We start from the raw sequence: 16,518 nt of genomic DNA on the forward strand, positions 1-16,518 counted from the left end.
ACACGCTAAAAGTCTACAATAATTTGCCCATGTGGGAAAGCTGTAAAAAGAAGAAAAGAAAAATGTATAATATGCTAAAAGTCTACCAAAATTGCCCAATGGTAAAGCTGTAAAACAAAATAAAAATAAAAATAAATAAAAATGTTTTTTTTTTTTTTTTATGGATTTAGGTACCTTTAAGAGGCCAGTATAAGTTTTAACATGCTAAAAGTCTACTCAATGTTCCAATGTAACACAAAAAATGCAAAATGGAAAGAAATAATTTTTTTATTTGATAAAGCTCTAGACATTTTGTTACTGTTATATGGCGTCGGAATACAAAACGGCTGATGCTAGACCTAAGTACACACATTAATTAAATAATGGTCTACCAAGGGCTTTAGAATTAGTTCAATTAAATAAATTTCATACAAGACAATATTACAAACGCTCATACAGTAATATTTTTATTATTAGGTTTTGTTGTTGTTGTTGTTGGTGTATCTACATAAGTCCACTGAAAACAAAATACTGCGTCCAATGGATTAATTCGTTGTGTTAAAATGACATACCCTAGTTTTTAAACACTAATGTGTATTTTTTCAGCATTAGATCCGTTTTTGATAATGAAAGTAAAAACATTACTTAAATTTAATTTTGTAGATGATCCATTTCCATGCATCCGATTTGTTTCTGGTCATCTGGTGTTTCTAATACCACAAAATACACTTTGTTTTAGCCACTTTCAAACCCCCACACGTACGTCTGCGAAATAACGGTTATGGGGACGAGTCTGGTGTATTTACATGGGTATATCTCCGTGTCAACGTCACACGCTATGATTTCACTCTATTGTAAATTTATCTTATTGTGTCACAGGTTTGTAAATTAACCAAACTTAGTGTGTCCATTTTCACGGGTTGAAACTAAGGTCTGCTACTTTAATGACATTACAAGATTCATAGGGTACGTGATAAATTAAATAATACAATTGTTAAATGCAATTTGACAATAATACAAAACAGAAAAATGAACGACAGCAGAAGTTTATTGTTGAAGATAGTAGCCGTTGTTATCACAACGTCCATTGCAGCAGAAACAAACTAGAAACAGTAGTAAGGTTATTAGCATCACTGCGGATAGCGCCACAGCCAACCAGAGGGCTGGCCAGTTGTCGTCACGTGACTCTACGACGTCGTCATTTCCGTTCACGGGAAAGTTGCTTATCATGTTGAACCTCGTGTGTTGTGATATTAATGTGTTCAAAGTATATTTTAGGCTGAGAGAAAGTCGTTGTAGCGATCTTGTCCACTGAAGAAAAGAAAAGATAAAATTACAAAATTAATTAACTATTATTTGTCTTTTTGTTACGAATGAGACATGATATCTCAAATAGAAGTCTTTCACTAAATAACAGTATTTATGATTATATTATAACTGATAATATATTTGAATTTATCAGTTAAATACATTTAATTTATTTAATGAAATATAGGTCTACTATACATCAGATACAAACCTTTTAGTAAAGAGTCTTATTCGTATAGAATATATTACTGAATCAACATATAAATTAGCGTCTCAAAACAACACATAACACGGTCATTACGGATGGGAGAGATGGAAGAGGGGGATAACAAGGTGAGTGGGACAAGAGGATGAACAGACAGACGGAACGGAGACATGAAAGGACAACATCAGAAAATTCCGGCCTTGCCTCACATACACAATTGCATCGAGTCCCCTATGGGTTGTCATGCCACGATCTGAATAGATCAGGCCCTTTTAAGGGCCCTTATGGGCAACCTAGGGATACATATCAACATCAGCTAGGTCTAATTAACGAGCTACTCTCGGCTTACTAAATTCCAAAACTATATGTAGCTCCCAATCTTTACCGTTTGGCTGACCGTTCAAAAATGCGCCTAACTTCCTTCAACAAAAATGCGCACCCATTTTCTTTGGCTTAATCCTACGGGACATTCCAAATTCCATAGCACTATACCACCCTCCGCCTGTTACCGACTACGGCCGGACTGCTGATGCTCCCTTGCACCTGCCAGTACAGGAGGTCCCCCCTCCAACCCATCTCACCCTTTCCTGTCCTGGACGGAGGAACTGGCCGAGGCCGGCACCTGTGCCCAGGACAGGCGTGCGCTACAACAGCTTGCTCTGAATGTGCACATTAATTCTCTTGAATTGAATTGAACACATAACTATGAGCTACTACTCGGGGAAACTAAATCAAATTAATCAATAGCTCTATTTCTCTTTCGATGAACCGTTCCAATTTATGTGCAAAAATTACCTCATGAAATTGCGCAATTTTAATAAATTAATTTCCTCTAGTGGTGTCGTTAAACAAAACTAACTTTAACTCTCTATTTTTACCCATCTAATAGGAATATTATTTCACTTAGACTGCCATGAAACAAGCAGACACAACTGTGTCACGAGATCAAATAGTTTATTTTTTGCAGAAGGGAACTCGCTTCAGTATAGTTTATATAAAGTGGCCAGCAGTGGTGGACTTGTCATAAACACTCCTTGAACATTTCAATGGGTTTCGTGGGGTCCCAATAAGTGTCTTTAAACGTGGTGTTGAAGAATTGTAAATAAATGCATTTCCACGCGTGTAAGACATAAACAGATTTGTAAAAAAAAAAAAAAAAGGCTCCGGACACTATTCGGAGAGCATTGCACTTTTCCCCCGACCACTCTCAACCTGTTTCCGGTGACCCTACACACTTAGTAGTAAAATATAAACACCTGAGTCTAACGCCGATCTCTTGCTTCTGTTAGGCAAACATGAGCTCTGGAAAGAAAAACATAGAACAGGGTAGATAGGTTTAAACTGAAAATAAAAACAGGAACAATTTTAGTAATGTATTCAAAACAATAATATACGATACCTAGAATGGAAAAATAATGAAACATTGTTGAGTTTGAAATAAATAATTGATTGAAAATATATTTTATTGCATATATAATATAATATAATATAATATAATATAATATAATATAATATAATATCACACACACACACACACACACACACACACACACACACACACACACACACACACACACACACACACACACACACACACACACACACACACACACACACACACACACACACACACACACGGATTGGGCACAAGTTATCCAACTTACGAGGCCCTCTCCTAATTACAAACATTAAATTGTACAATGATGGCGACTGCAATTTTCAATCAATCAATCAATCAAAGTAAACGTTTGTAAAAAACGATTGAATAAACTGAAAGGACAGAAAAGGAAAAGAAAAGAAATAGAAGTAATCGATGGTTTAATAATATTCATTATTAACATTTTATCATCTCAGACAGCCCAACTGATAAACAACTAACAACAAATTAATAATAATATACTCAAACAAAGTGGATGAATCGGAGAACCATACTAAAGGCATTTGCAATCTTCGACAATAAAGGGAGGATATTTCTGCAATTTGGCACTGTAGCTATTGATGTCTAAATGTCGTCAATCTATAAATAGTGAGAAGTTTATTTGATTTTTGCGTAATTTCGTATGTGTCAGTTTTCTTTTCTCTCACAACTGTCAAACAGACATTGAAATAACTGGGTCAAAGAAAATACCTAATGTATTTATCGATATAATCCTTTGTATTTAAAACGTAGAATTGGTTTTTCAAGTTCAAGTTTTTGCAACTTATCAGCATTATAACAATGAAATACAATATTATGTACAATAGTGCGGAACAATGGTGGAGAATAACTTACATTCTATCTATCTCTATCTCTATCTCTATCTCTATCTCTATCTCTATCTCTATCTATCTCTATTTCTATCTCTATCTCTCATATATACATATATATATATACAATCAACAATATGGGTCACACAAATATAGATATATTAAGTTGTTTGTAGTAATAGTATACCCCTTATTTTGTTCGCCTGTAGTAAGTATTTGCCAAGGTTATTTATTTCCTTATTGTTTATTGACAAGATGTATGTGATGTTCGTACACGTTGATTAAACTTTAAAACAATTCCTTTTTCCAGGATTTGTTTTAGCGGGACGATGTTATTATAATGTACAAGATTTCATTCACATACTAGTATTATGACCTACACACTGTGAAGCAAGCCTTCCCAGAAGTTGACGTTGAAGTAAAAGACTAAATGAAAAGAAGAGAATGTTTGTTTAACGATACTTCAGCTCAAGCTAAACCCCCCCCCCCAACAAAAAAATAATAAAAAAAACCCCGAAGAAATATATATATATTTTTTTTACCCCCAACCTCCCTCCCCACCCCCCCCCCCCCCAAAAAAAAAAACACAAAAAAAAACACAACAACACACCCACAAAACAACAATACACACTTCTAAGTGACAAAGCCAAAATACATTACTGTTCTGCTTATTTTGTGACTACATTCCCTCCCCCCCCCCCCCCAATCTGGGTCTTTAATTACCAGTGGTACAGACCAGTGGATCTGATGTTAATCAGATCATTGCCCCCCACCCCCACCCCCCCCCCCCCCCCCCCACCCCACCACCCTTTAATTACCACCCCCACCACCCCCACCCCCACCCCCACCACACCCCCCCCACCCCCCCTCTATAACAAGTCTAACAATATACCCCGTCGCACGTGCTCTTGCACATGGTGAAGTTGCATTGAAACACGAGGTTCGTGTCTCCGGACAGGTGGAAGATTTTGAAGACCGGACTCAGGGTAGACAACCCTGTCGTGACAAACCCTTCAGTCTTGTTCAGAACGATACCGTCTCCGCATCTGTCGCAAAAGAAAGGAATGTTTTGTGGAAAGTTAAAAGTTTATTTTGTTTAAGGACACCACTAGAGCACATTGATTTATTAATTATCAGCTGTTGGATTTTAAACATTTGATAATTCTGTCATATAAAGTTAAAAGTTTGTTTTGTTTAACGACACCACTAGAGCATATTGATTTATTAATCATCGGCTATTGGATGTCAAGCATTTAGTAATTGTGACTCATAGTCTTAGAGAGGAAACCCGCTACATTTTCCCCATTTGTAGCAAGGGATATTTTATATGCACTATCCCACAGACGGATGTCACATACCACGGCCGTTGATATACCAGTCGTGGATGGGACGAGAAATAGCCCAATGGGCCCACCGCCAGGGATCGATCCCAAATCGACCGTGTATCAAGCGAGCGCTTTACCACTGGACTACGTCCCGTCCTCGGGTATACTGAATCTAATGTTTGGTATTATGGTGTCATTCTTAATTATATTCACGGTTTAAACTGTAAGCAAAATCGCCAAAAATGCCAATTAAAGTTGAATTCGGTGAATATATCTTTGAAAAAAAAAAAAATTCTCATTCAAAAATCGTATTTTATTTATTGGTGTGTTTGTTTTGTCTACATATTTGTTTTGTTTGACAAGTTGAAATTGGCATCTGGCTAACTGTTTTACTGTCCTCATTCACCACCAAATTGCCATCAGATTTTGCTACACAATTTAAAACATGTATTTTGTGCACCAACACATTTATAATTATGAATTTTTATATTTACTTGTATACAGCCATCCTGAAAACCATCTCGTTACAAACGTATTGTTGGTTTTTGCTGGTTTGTTTGTATTAATGGCATATAGAGTGAATAACCCGTACAGACAGACAGACAGACTGACTGACAGACAGGCAGACAGACAGCCAGATAGTTTATTAAAGTCTCACCTCATTATGTAGCCCAGTGGTAAAGCGCTCGCCTGATGCGCGGTAGGCCCATTTGGCTATTTCTCGTTCCAGCCAGTGCTCCACGACTGGTATATCAAAAGTCGTGGTATGTGCTACCCTGTCTGTGGGATGGTGCATATAAAAGACCCCTTGCTACTAATATAAAAATGTAGCAGGTTTCCCCTGCCTCTGATAAAAAAAATCAATGTGCTCTAGTGGTGTCGTTAAAGCAAAACAAACTTTATTGTTCAGCTAATTAAAGAGGAATGTATGTTAAAAACGGTTAAACCGGACCTGAGTATTAGACAATGGAAATGGTATCAGTACTTACCCAGCTCTTAGAATGGCGTATCGTTTATTGGTGTTCACACCCACAGCGTCACAACCGATCGGCATTAACCCTTTGTATTGCAACAAATCTGAAATCAAAGGAAAGCAAATGAATTTACCGTAATGTATTCTTAACCCTCTCAGTGAGGGGAGAGTTCGGTCCCTATGCTAGATGATGATGATGGTGATGATGATGATGATAGTGGTAGTGATTGATGGTTTATGATGATGATGATGATGATAGTAATGATGATAATAGTGATGATGATAGTGATGATGATAATGATGATGATGATAATGATGATAATAGTGATGATGATAGTGGTGATGGTGATGATGATGATGGTTTTGATGGTAATTGTAATTATGATGATAGATTGATTGAAAACATATTTTATTGCATAAACAACAAATGGATTGGGCACAAATTTCCCAACTTACCAGGGCCTCTACTATGATGATAGGAGTGATGATGATGATGTCTGATGATAGTGATGATGATGATGATGACGACGACAATGTTGATGATGGTGGTGATAATGATGATATAATTTATATTTACCGCCAGCTGTTGCAAGTAGACGGACCTTGCTGCCCATTGGTACAGTGGGTGTGTGTATGGGACTGCCCATGATGTCGGTGAGGCTGATGTTCAGACTGACAGAGATGCTGGTGTCAAACTCGTGTTCCCCATCCACAGCCCCGCCTGCTCTTTCCCTGTACGTCACAACAGGAAAAACATGGGTCGAATTTACGAAGCCTGGTTTGTTGGGTGTGGGTGTGTGTGGGTGGGGGGGGGGTGTGTTAAGCATTGTTAAATACTTGTGGGATGTCACTTGAATTTTATTAATCTATATGAAAGAAATGTGAAAATTTTATATCAGAATATTTTTAAAGTTTATTGATTTGTCAGTCAAGGTATTGGACTTGATTTCGTTTGCCACGTGGTGTTCATCAGTTACCAAGGGTACTTAATAATATATCATTTGAGGTGGAGACCACGTATATTATAATACTTGAAGTGGAAACGGTGTATATTATAATATTGTTAAGCAGTATTGTTCTATAGGCTGGCGGACTAGTAGAAATTCTGGCGGGCTAGTAAATTTTAGTTGGTTCTGTCCCGACGTGCTACTGAAATAGTTTCTATTTCTGCATCTCTGATTATAGTAACTCAAAACGCATTTTATGGAGAAAAATAAAATAAAATAGATACGTACACTATGAGTCGGTGAGACATTAAAGTTACTTCAGTAATTAATCACGCAAATTGTATTTATCTGCGATCTGTATGCGGATACGCAATTAATAAAGCAAAATGATACCCACACGGGTACGGACACGCATAAATGGAACCTACCCAACTTAAACTGCATGGCAAGTGGATTATGGATTATGGACAAATGGATTTGCGCCATATAGGTCTCACTACACAGTTCACTTCTGGGTGAGAGTTCATTGATCACGGTCCACTATATTCCCTAATTGTGACATATGTTGTGGTTCAAATATTCACTTCTAGTAATTGGTGAAGAATTAAAACAATTTGTATGTTTAATGGTAAGCCTCCTTGCTGGATTTTGCCCATGTTATTTTATAATATTGTGCATTGACCTTTTGGGACATGGGTGTATAGCGGAACAGACAGCCGGAGTGAATCGGTTAATGTACCACCTGTTCTGACCGGTACTACAGCCAGATGCGGTCATATAGCAAACATCTGAGACGGAAATGTTCTCAATTTTGGAATGAAAATAAACACTTATATAATGTATATTCGCAATGGAAGGAAATGCTTTATTTAACGACGCACTCAACAGAATTTATTTACGGTTATATGGCGTCAGACATATAGTTAATGACCCGCTGTTGCCACTTCACGGGCTACTCTTTTCGATTAGCAGCAAGGGATCTTTTATATGCATCATCCCACAGACAGGATAGTACATACCACGGCCTTTGTTACACCAGTTGTGGAGCACTGGCTGGAACGAGTGTTCGCAATGGTGTTCTATTGGCAATCTTCATTTGAAGTTGGGCAATTTAACATGGGTTTCAATGACAGATGACATCTGTGTAGTGAGACCTTAACGGCGCAGACCCTAGTTTCAACACGTAAAAATGGATACGAAGTTTAGTTACTCTACACAACCTGTAACACACTTGGATAAAGTTACAAAGTTACAGCAGAGTGAATCAAGAGCGTGACGTTAAAAACCGAAAATATCCTTACAAAATAGACTAGAACTCGAATCAATAACCGCTACTTCTCAGAAGCACTAGCGGGGTTTTTTAAATATGAAAAATGCATTTTGTGATATTAGAAATAAAAGGATGACCGTAGACACTTTGCTTTTACGGAAATGGATAATCTAAACAATATAAGTAATATTTGATTTCAGTGATCATAAACGGCTCTAATAGTGAAAAATATGTTGTAGTGTTTAAAAACTAGGGTCTGTCTCTTTAAATATGACTATCTCGATGTATTCTAACAAATAAATGAATAGTACTGGATATTGTCGGAATATTGAAACCTGGAAACTATTATTGTTATAAAAACTTATAATTTTAATTAAACTTTTTTTTTTAAATATAGAATTCAAGAAATCTACTTACGAATGCCACACGCCACTAACTGCTGATTCGCTCTGCGCATGCTCATCGAAGGTGCACACTATTTGGTAGACAATGTGTTCCACGAAACTCGAGTTCCCAATTACGTTCCAGAACAGGTCTATGTTCAGCGTGAAAACCATCGTCCCCGTTCTTTGCTGATAAGAACACAACATTAGGGTTATAATGAGATTTGTTTTATAACAAATCAGGAGCGGATCCAGGATTTGGTAAAGGGGAGGGGTTTGTTGAAGGCAAATTAGCCGAGCTTCCACAGGGAGGTGATCTGCGGGGGGGGGGCAGGGGGCAGGGGGGTCGGGTACATTTTAAACTGAACATGCTAGGAGACGTATTTTTATTGTGGATGATGAATTTAAAATACAAAACGTCGCGTGACCCCCCACCGTTGATCCGCCACTGCAAATAGATCGGCATACGTGCCATCGATGGTTCAGGGGCAGTTCCAAAGAGGCGGTGTTGGGTGTGTAACAAAGTTCGAAAATGTCCCGAAAATCACGTGTTTTACGAATGCATATAAATCATATTTATACTCTGACGTTTTTACTTTAAAAATAAAAAAGATATATAAGATTGAATCATTGAAAATAACTTATATTAAAACGTACTCAGACTTTTTGAACTAAAAAGATATATTGATATTATATTGTTATTAAAGATTCACTCATTGATTTTCTTAATTTACGTTAAAGACGCACGCTCTGACTTTCTTAACTTACGTTAAAGTCGCACGCTCTGACTTTCTTAACTTACGTTAAAGTCGCACGCTCTGACTTTCTTAACTTACGTTAAAGATGCACTCTCTGACTTTCTTAATTTACATTAAAGTCGCACTCTCTGACTTTCTTAACTTACGTTAAAGATACACTATCTGACTTTCTTAACTTACGTTAAAGACGGACTCTCTGACTTTCTTAACTTACGTTAAAGATGCGTACTCTGACTTTCTTAACTTACGTTAAAGATGCACTCTTTGACGGGATGCAGTCGATTCGTTCACTGGACGATTCGTCCACTGAAAATTCGTCCACTGAGGAACTCGAGACGATTCGTCCAGTACACAAAATCAGCTCCAGACGATTCGTCCACTGGGTTTTTATTTTCCCAGTACATTTCGTCCACGGCCTAAATAATGTGTACTACATGTACGTGGGGGCTAAATAAATTATTAGATATATTTTACCCCGTATTTTTTTTGCTGTGTCATAAATTTACAAAGGTGAAAATAAATTATATTACATTAGATTACGCTTGGTAGATGTTTTTGTAACAATGCTCTGCAGACATAATTCTTTGGTGTTTCTATTTATTCGGTTATTATTTGTTTCTATAATGTACGCCTTTCACGCTACATGTCGTAGGATGTTTTTCGTACAATATGCCTAGTAAAGATAATCTTTAGCCCTTCCCTTTCAACTTGAATGGTTTCTGTTTGCTTTACCAATTAAGTGTACAGGTGTACTCTATTGTGATATCGTGAAGTAATTAGCAATGCAGGCTCATTACTGCTTAAGCTTGTTTCACCAAGTTGGATCCAGTAGCGTCTAAAACAACACGCCTTATTTCAAAGCTATACCGCTAACTACCTGTACCGGGGTGGGCGTGCCTGAACCCTTGTGGATATGGGCACGTAAATAGAGTTCCCATTCGCCTATTTACCACATCGTGTACGAGCGAGTGGACGAATCGTCCGTGGACGAATCATCCGCATGATAATGAATACAAACAGTTAATAAAAACTGGATAGTAATGTTGAATTCTAACTCTGTTTTACTTTTTTAGTTATAGTATACCACAAAATAATGTTAAGAAATGATTACAATGTCAAAGAAATAACTATTAATATGTTTGAAAAAAATGCAGTCATCGAGTGGACGAATTGTCCGAGGTGAGTGGACGAATCGTCCGGTGGACAAATTGTCTGTGGACGAATTGTCCAGTGGACGAACCGTCTGGAAAGCCTCTCTGACTTTCTTAACTTACGTTAAAGATGCACGCTCGGACTCCGTCTCTGTAGGCGACGTCCATGATCTGGTTTCTGTCGTCGAGCGGGATGAACGGGACATTCGACTTAGACTTGCAGACGGCCGTGGCGTGCACTTCCAGGTCTGTCACTATGTGAATCCAAGCGTTCTGGAAACTCGGGTGCATTCCGCATACTGGAATCACTGGAAAGAAAGCAATGTTGCCTTGACGACGAAATCCCATGGAAGTGATTCTTGGGTGCAGACACGACTTTATTAAAACTTTACTTTGACTCTACCTTGTGCAAAGATACGTTTTAAAATACGGCACCTGCTTGGTTGTTTTTGTTGTTTTTTTTTTTCTTTTTTTTTTCGTTCAGATTTAATTACGAGTTTATGCTAAAAGTGTTTTAAATGTATGAGAGTATGAGGCGGTGGGGATGGTTATTTGGCGAATGGCCTCCCCAATTCCTACCTACCTCCTGCTGGAAAATATTTGCATTTTAATCATTTTCCACGAGAAAATAGTTCATGATTTTTTTAAAGATCCCCCCCCCCCCACCCCAAAACCAAAAAAAAAAAAAAAGAAGAAGAAGAAAAGACATCTCCATTGGACTCGTTCAGGGAATATTTGGCCAGTGAAATATTAATAACTCATCATACCAATGTTCAAATGTTTTTCGGAGGTTTTTTTAACATGGGAGAGAGCAAGTAGATGCACATAGTTACGTAATCTACCATATAAACGTATGATTTACTAACCTTCTAACACATTGTCAGGTGGAATTGTACTGTAGACCACGACCTGAAAATAAAACTAAAATATCGTTTAATGTATTATTGAATATTATTATACAATACATTGCATATACTATTATAAGGAATAGAACGGAATCGAATAGCAATAATCTACATGCAAGTTTATCTTGATAGGACAGCACATACCACGGTTTGTGATATGTCAATCACTGATCACTGGGAAAAAAAATCCCAACTCCCCCCAACTCCTCCAAACAAACAATAAAAACAATAAAAACATAACACAAATACACACACACACACACACACACACACACACACACACACACACACACACACACACACACACACACACACACACACACACACACACACACACACACACACACACACACACACACACACACACACACACACACACACAAACGATGGAGTGTCGATCCTACGATACACCATACCATCATACTCCACCCTCCCCTGCCGCAGGTGAGTGCACTACCATTAAATACCTCGCACTTAAAAATAATTCAAAATAAATAACACTAACTTTATTAATTTTTTCATTCATTCGTTCGTTCGTTTATTTATTTGTTTATTTTTATTAGCAATATGATACGTATATCGGCTCTGTACGTTATACAATGTCACTACATTCTAATTAAAGAATACCAGATCTACTTACGCAGTTGGCCACAAGGACACCAACCATAACGTGTAGCACCTCCATTGATCCTGTAACAAAAAACAAATCCGAGTACATACTGGGTTCATACTCCAGATAGTGCCACAACAAACCCAATACCGCCATATAGAATATTCTACATAGTGAGAAAGCAAACCCAATACCGCCACATACAATATTCTACATAGTGAGAAAGCAAACCCGATACCGCCACATTGAATACCCCTACTGAATAGCTGCACATAATCATTTATAAGCACTTTTCCATGTATAGGGCATCACATACCAAGGCCTTATGCACATGTATATATACAAGTCGTGGGACGCTGATTGTAGCGGTGGAAAACCCCGACTGGTCCACAGAAAATGATAAATTGTGCGACCCCCTCCACCTCAGGCTACAGTTTTACCTCCCGAGTTAAGCGCCCAACCCTTTTACTGGATGGAGAATATCAGGCCCGTAGGAACGATATTTGTAGTGGTGGTGGGGGGGGGGGGGGGGGGGCAGATTTGTATCTGTATTTACATAGAGTAGAAGAGTAAAGTACATTTTTGTCCTCGAGTGGGCGGCATAGTCTCCCCGCCGACCATTCTCCCACCCACCATTTTCCACAGGCACGAAGGAAGGAAGGAAATGGTTTATTTAACGACGCACTCAGCACATTTTATTTACGGTTATATGGCGTCGGACATATGGTTGAGGACCACACAGATATTGAGAGAGGAAACCCGCTGTCGCCACTATATGAGCTACTTTTTTCGATTAGCAGCAAGGGATCTTTTATATGCACCATCCCACAGACACGATAGTACATACCACGGGCTTTGTTACACCTGTTATGGAACACTGGCTGGAAAGAGAAATAGCCCAATGAGTCTACCGACGAGAATCGATCCTAAATCGATTGCACATCAGGCGAACACTGTACCACTGAGCTACGTCCCGACCCTTCCACAGGCATGAATACGTATTACTAAACTCGTCATTGAAAATACTTGCTAACAGTTAATGTAATATTTAATTGAAAAAGAAAAGACAATATTAGTAATATTCCAAAATTAATTTACACATTAGGCCTATAAAAATGTTTCACCAACTTACCGCGGGCGAGACATGGCCCAGTGGTAAAACACTCGCTAGATGCGCGGGCTGTTTGGGATCGATCCCCGTCGGTGGGCCTATTGGGTTATTTCTCGTTCCAGCCATTGCACCACGACTGGTATATCAAAGACCGTGGTATGTGCTATCCTGGCTGTGGGATGGTGCATGTAAAAGATCCCTTGCTACTAAATGGAAAAAAGTGTAGGGGGTTTCCTCTTTAAGACTATGTCAAAATTACCAAATGCTTAACATTCAATAGCCGATGATTAATTTAGACAAACTGTTTTTGTAAAACCAACTTACCGGTTACTTTGTTGTCCACTGCTCTTAGAACTGGTGATGGCCCATCAAGGACTTTGGTTTGCTAATACTTTTGATGTAATCAGTTAACCAATTGTATTCCGTTCACTCTCTTTTAGTTCACCGACTCCCACCCGGCGTGTAGGTGGGTGGATCAAAATAACACGTTTTCGCGTGTTTTTTGTTTTATATAATATCTATGTATATATTTGGCTTGCTACTTAAACGTATCTTTTAATACAGGTAAGAAATAATGTAGCTAACACTATTTAAACAAAACATTTTTGTTTTTAATTATTAGTGAATATGGTAAAGTATTGTTGATTCCCCCTATGGTAATTTTTAGACCAGTCCTAACGAACGTTTGGCTTCTGTTCAACCAGTCTCCTCAATAAGTGCCTTTGTGAGTACTAATCAAGCTTGTGGTCCATTTCAGTGACAATATGACGTGATGAAAGGGAGACAATCCGCACTGGAAGACAAAGCAGTTCTGTCGTGATTGATCGGGGAGGGACGTAGCCCAGTGGTAAAGCGATCGCTCGATGCGCGGTCGGTTTAGGATCGATCCCCGTCGGTGTCCCCATTGGGCTATTTCTCGTTCCATCCAGTGCTCCACAACTGATGTAACAAAGGCCTTGATATGTACTATACTGTCTGTAGGATGGTGCATATAAAAGATCCCTTGCTGCTAATCGAAAAGAGTAGCCCATGAAGTGGCGACAGCCGGTTTCTCTCTCAACATCTGTGTGGTCTGACGCCATATAACCGTAAATAAAATGTGTTGAATGCGTCATTAAATAAAACATTTCCTTCTGTCATGATTGATTTCATGGAACGAGAAAGTTTGTTTTGTTTAACGACACCACTAGAGCACATTTATTTATTAATCATCGGCTATTGGATGTTAAACATTTGGTAATTTTGGCATATAGTCTTAGAGAGGAAACCCGCTACATTTTTTCTATTATTTCATTCATTTCAATTTATTTTCATCCTTGTATTAAAGTCCAAGTACGCTGTCCTGGGCACACACACCTCAGCTATCCCGGGCTGTCTATCCAGGATAGTGGGTTAGTTGTTAAGTGTTAATGGTTAATGGTTGTTAAGTGTTAATGGTTATTGAGAGAGAAGAGAGTGTATGGCTTTGCACCTACCAATTGAGTCGTTAAACCTCGCTCTGGGTGGGAGTCGGTACCGGGCTGCGAACCCTGTACCTACCAGCCGTATGTCCGATGGCTTAACCACGACGCCACCAAGGCCGGTTTTTTCTATTAGTAACAAGAGCTCTTTCATATGCACCATCCCACAGACAGAGTAACACATACCGCTGTCTTTGATATACCAGTCGTGGTGCACTGGCTGGAATGAGAAACAGACGAATGGGTCCACCGACAGGTACTATATACTTTGAATAATAATTTTTTATAGCTATGATAAATAAATATATACCGGTCTCGGTGGTGTAGTGGTTAAACCATCGCACATAAGACTGGTAGGTACTGGGTTCCGCATCCCGGTACCGACTCCCACCCAGAGTGAGGATAACGACTCGGTGGGTAGGTATAAGGCCACTACACAGACTTCTCTCTAACAGCTATTAACCCACTGTTCTGGACAGGCAGTCCAGATAGCTTAGGCGTGTGCCCAGGACAGCGTGCTTGAACGTTTTATTTTTTTAAAAGAGTAAATTGAATAAATAAATATATTTGGAATTAAATATTTTTTCATTTTTAGATGCTATTTATAGTTGTATCATGCACATTTAAAGACCAGAGAGATGCCATGGGTATAACCGCATGTACATTCATTCAGTCAGGATTTTAAAATGTACTTATTTCAGGGTGGGGCCAACAATGATCAATTTTACTGAAATTATACTACTAAAATTAAAAACAGGAGCTGAGTGTAAGCCTACATATTATCTCATTACGATGGTTTGTGTTATTATAGGGGCTGGATGTTGAACTCGCGCTCGAGGTACGATGGTTTCTTGGATCGATTCTCCTCGGTATACTTTGTCGGGGGTTTTCCTGTCCCAAACAGTTTTCTGGTAATCCAATGTCGTAGTATGTGCTTCCCTAAAAAATCATTTGCCTCTGTTCTGTAGGAAATGCAGTGTGTTTCCGTACGTATTATCTGGGCCAAGTGTCTTCGTGCTAGTTTACCGGCCTCGGTGGCATCGTGGTTAGGCCATCGGTCTACAGGCTGGTAGGTACTGGGTTCGGATCCCAGTCGAGGCATGGGATTTTTATAATCCAGATACCGACTCCAAACCCTGAGTGAGTGCTCCGCAAGGCTCAATGGGTAGGTGTAAACCACTTGCACCGACCAGTGATCCATAACTGGTTCAACAAAGGCCATGGTTTGTGCTATCCTGCCTGTGGGAAGCGCAAATAAAAGATCCCTTGCTGCCTGTCGTAAAAGAGTAGCCTATGTGGCGACAGCGAGTTTCCTCTAAAAAAAAAACCCACAGTGACAGAATGACCATATGTTTGACGTCCAATAGCCGATGATAAGAAAAAAAATCAATGTGCTCTAGTGGCGTCGTTAAATAAAACAAACTTTACTCTTCTTTTCTTTTCGTGCTAGTTTACTTTATAATGTGCTAAGGAGTTATTTCCCTTTAATGTGTTGAGAAAATGGGAGCGGGGCGTATCCCAGTGGTAAAGCGCTCGTCTGATGTGCGGGTCGGTCTAGGATCAATCCCCATCGTTGGGCCAATTTGGCTATTTCTCGTTCCAGCCAATGCTCCACAACTGGTTTAATAAAACTCCTGTCTGTGGGATGGTGCATATAAAAGAGACATTTCTGCTAATCGAAAATAGTAGCCCATAGTGTCGGCAGCGGGTTTTCTCTCTAATTATCTCCGTGTTCTTTAACAATATGTCCGATACCATGTTTAACCGTACTTAAAATGTGTTGAGTGCGTCATTAAATATATTTCTTTTCTTTTTTTTCTTTTTTTGAGAATTTATCAGTGGCTTCCTCAGAAACACTCATATAAAAACAAAAAAACCCCTAAATA

The 16,518-nt window shown here is 38.8% G+C and overlaps 1 protein-coding gene across 1 annotated transcript; it reads right to left on the reverse strand.

Annotated features, from left to right (window-relative positions):
* Positions 1 to 1,324: 1,324 nt before the first annotated feature.
* On the reverse strand, positions 1,325 to 10,837 carry LOC121388275 (vitelline envelope sperm lysin receptor-like). Its single transcript, XM_041519557.1, has 6 exons — positions 10,670 to 10,837; positions 8,672 to 8,826; positions 6,615 to 6,769; positions 6,054 to 6,141; positions 4,632 to 4,785; positions 1,325 to 1,366 (listed from the first exon to the last, which is right to left on the reverse strand). The coding sequence occupies exons 1-6, from the start codon at positions 10,835 to 10,837 to the stop codon at positions 1,325 to 1,327; spliced, it is 762 nt and encodes a 253-aa protein (XP_041375491.1).
* Between the last annotated feature and the right edge of the window lie 5,681 nt (positions 10,838 to 16,518).

Source organism: Gigantopelta aegis, chromosome 2, assembly GCF_016097555.1.
Source record: "Gigantopelta aegis isolate Gae_Host chromosome 2, Gae_host_genome, whole genome shotgun sequence".
Lineage (NCBI taxonomy): Eukaryota > Metazoa > Mollusca > Gastropoda > Neomphalida > Peltospiridae > Gigantopelta > Gigantopelta aegis.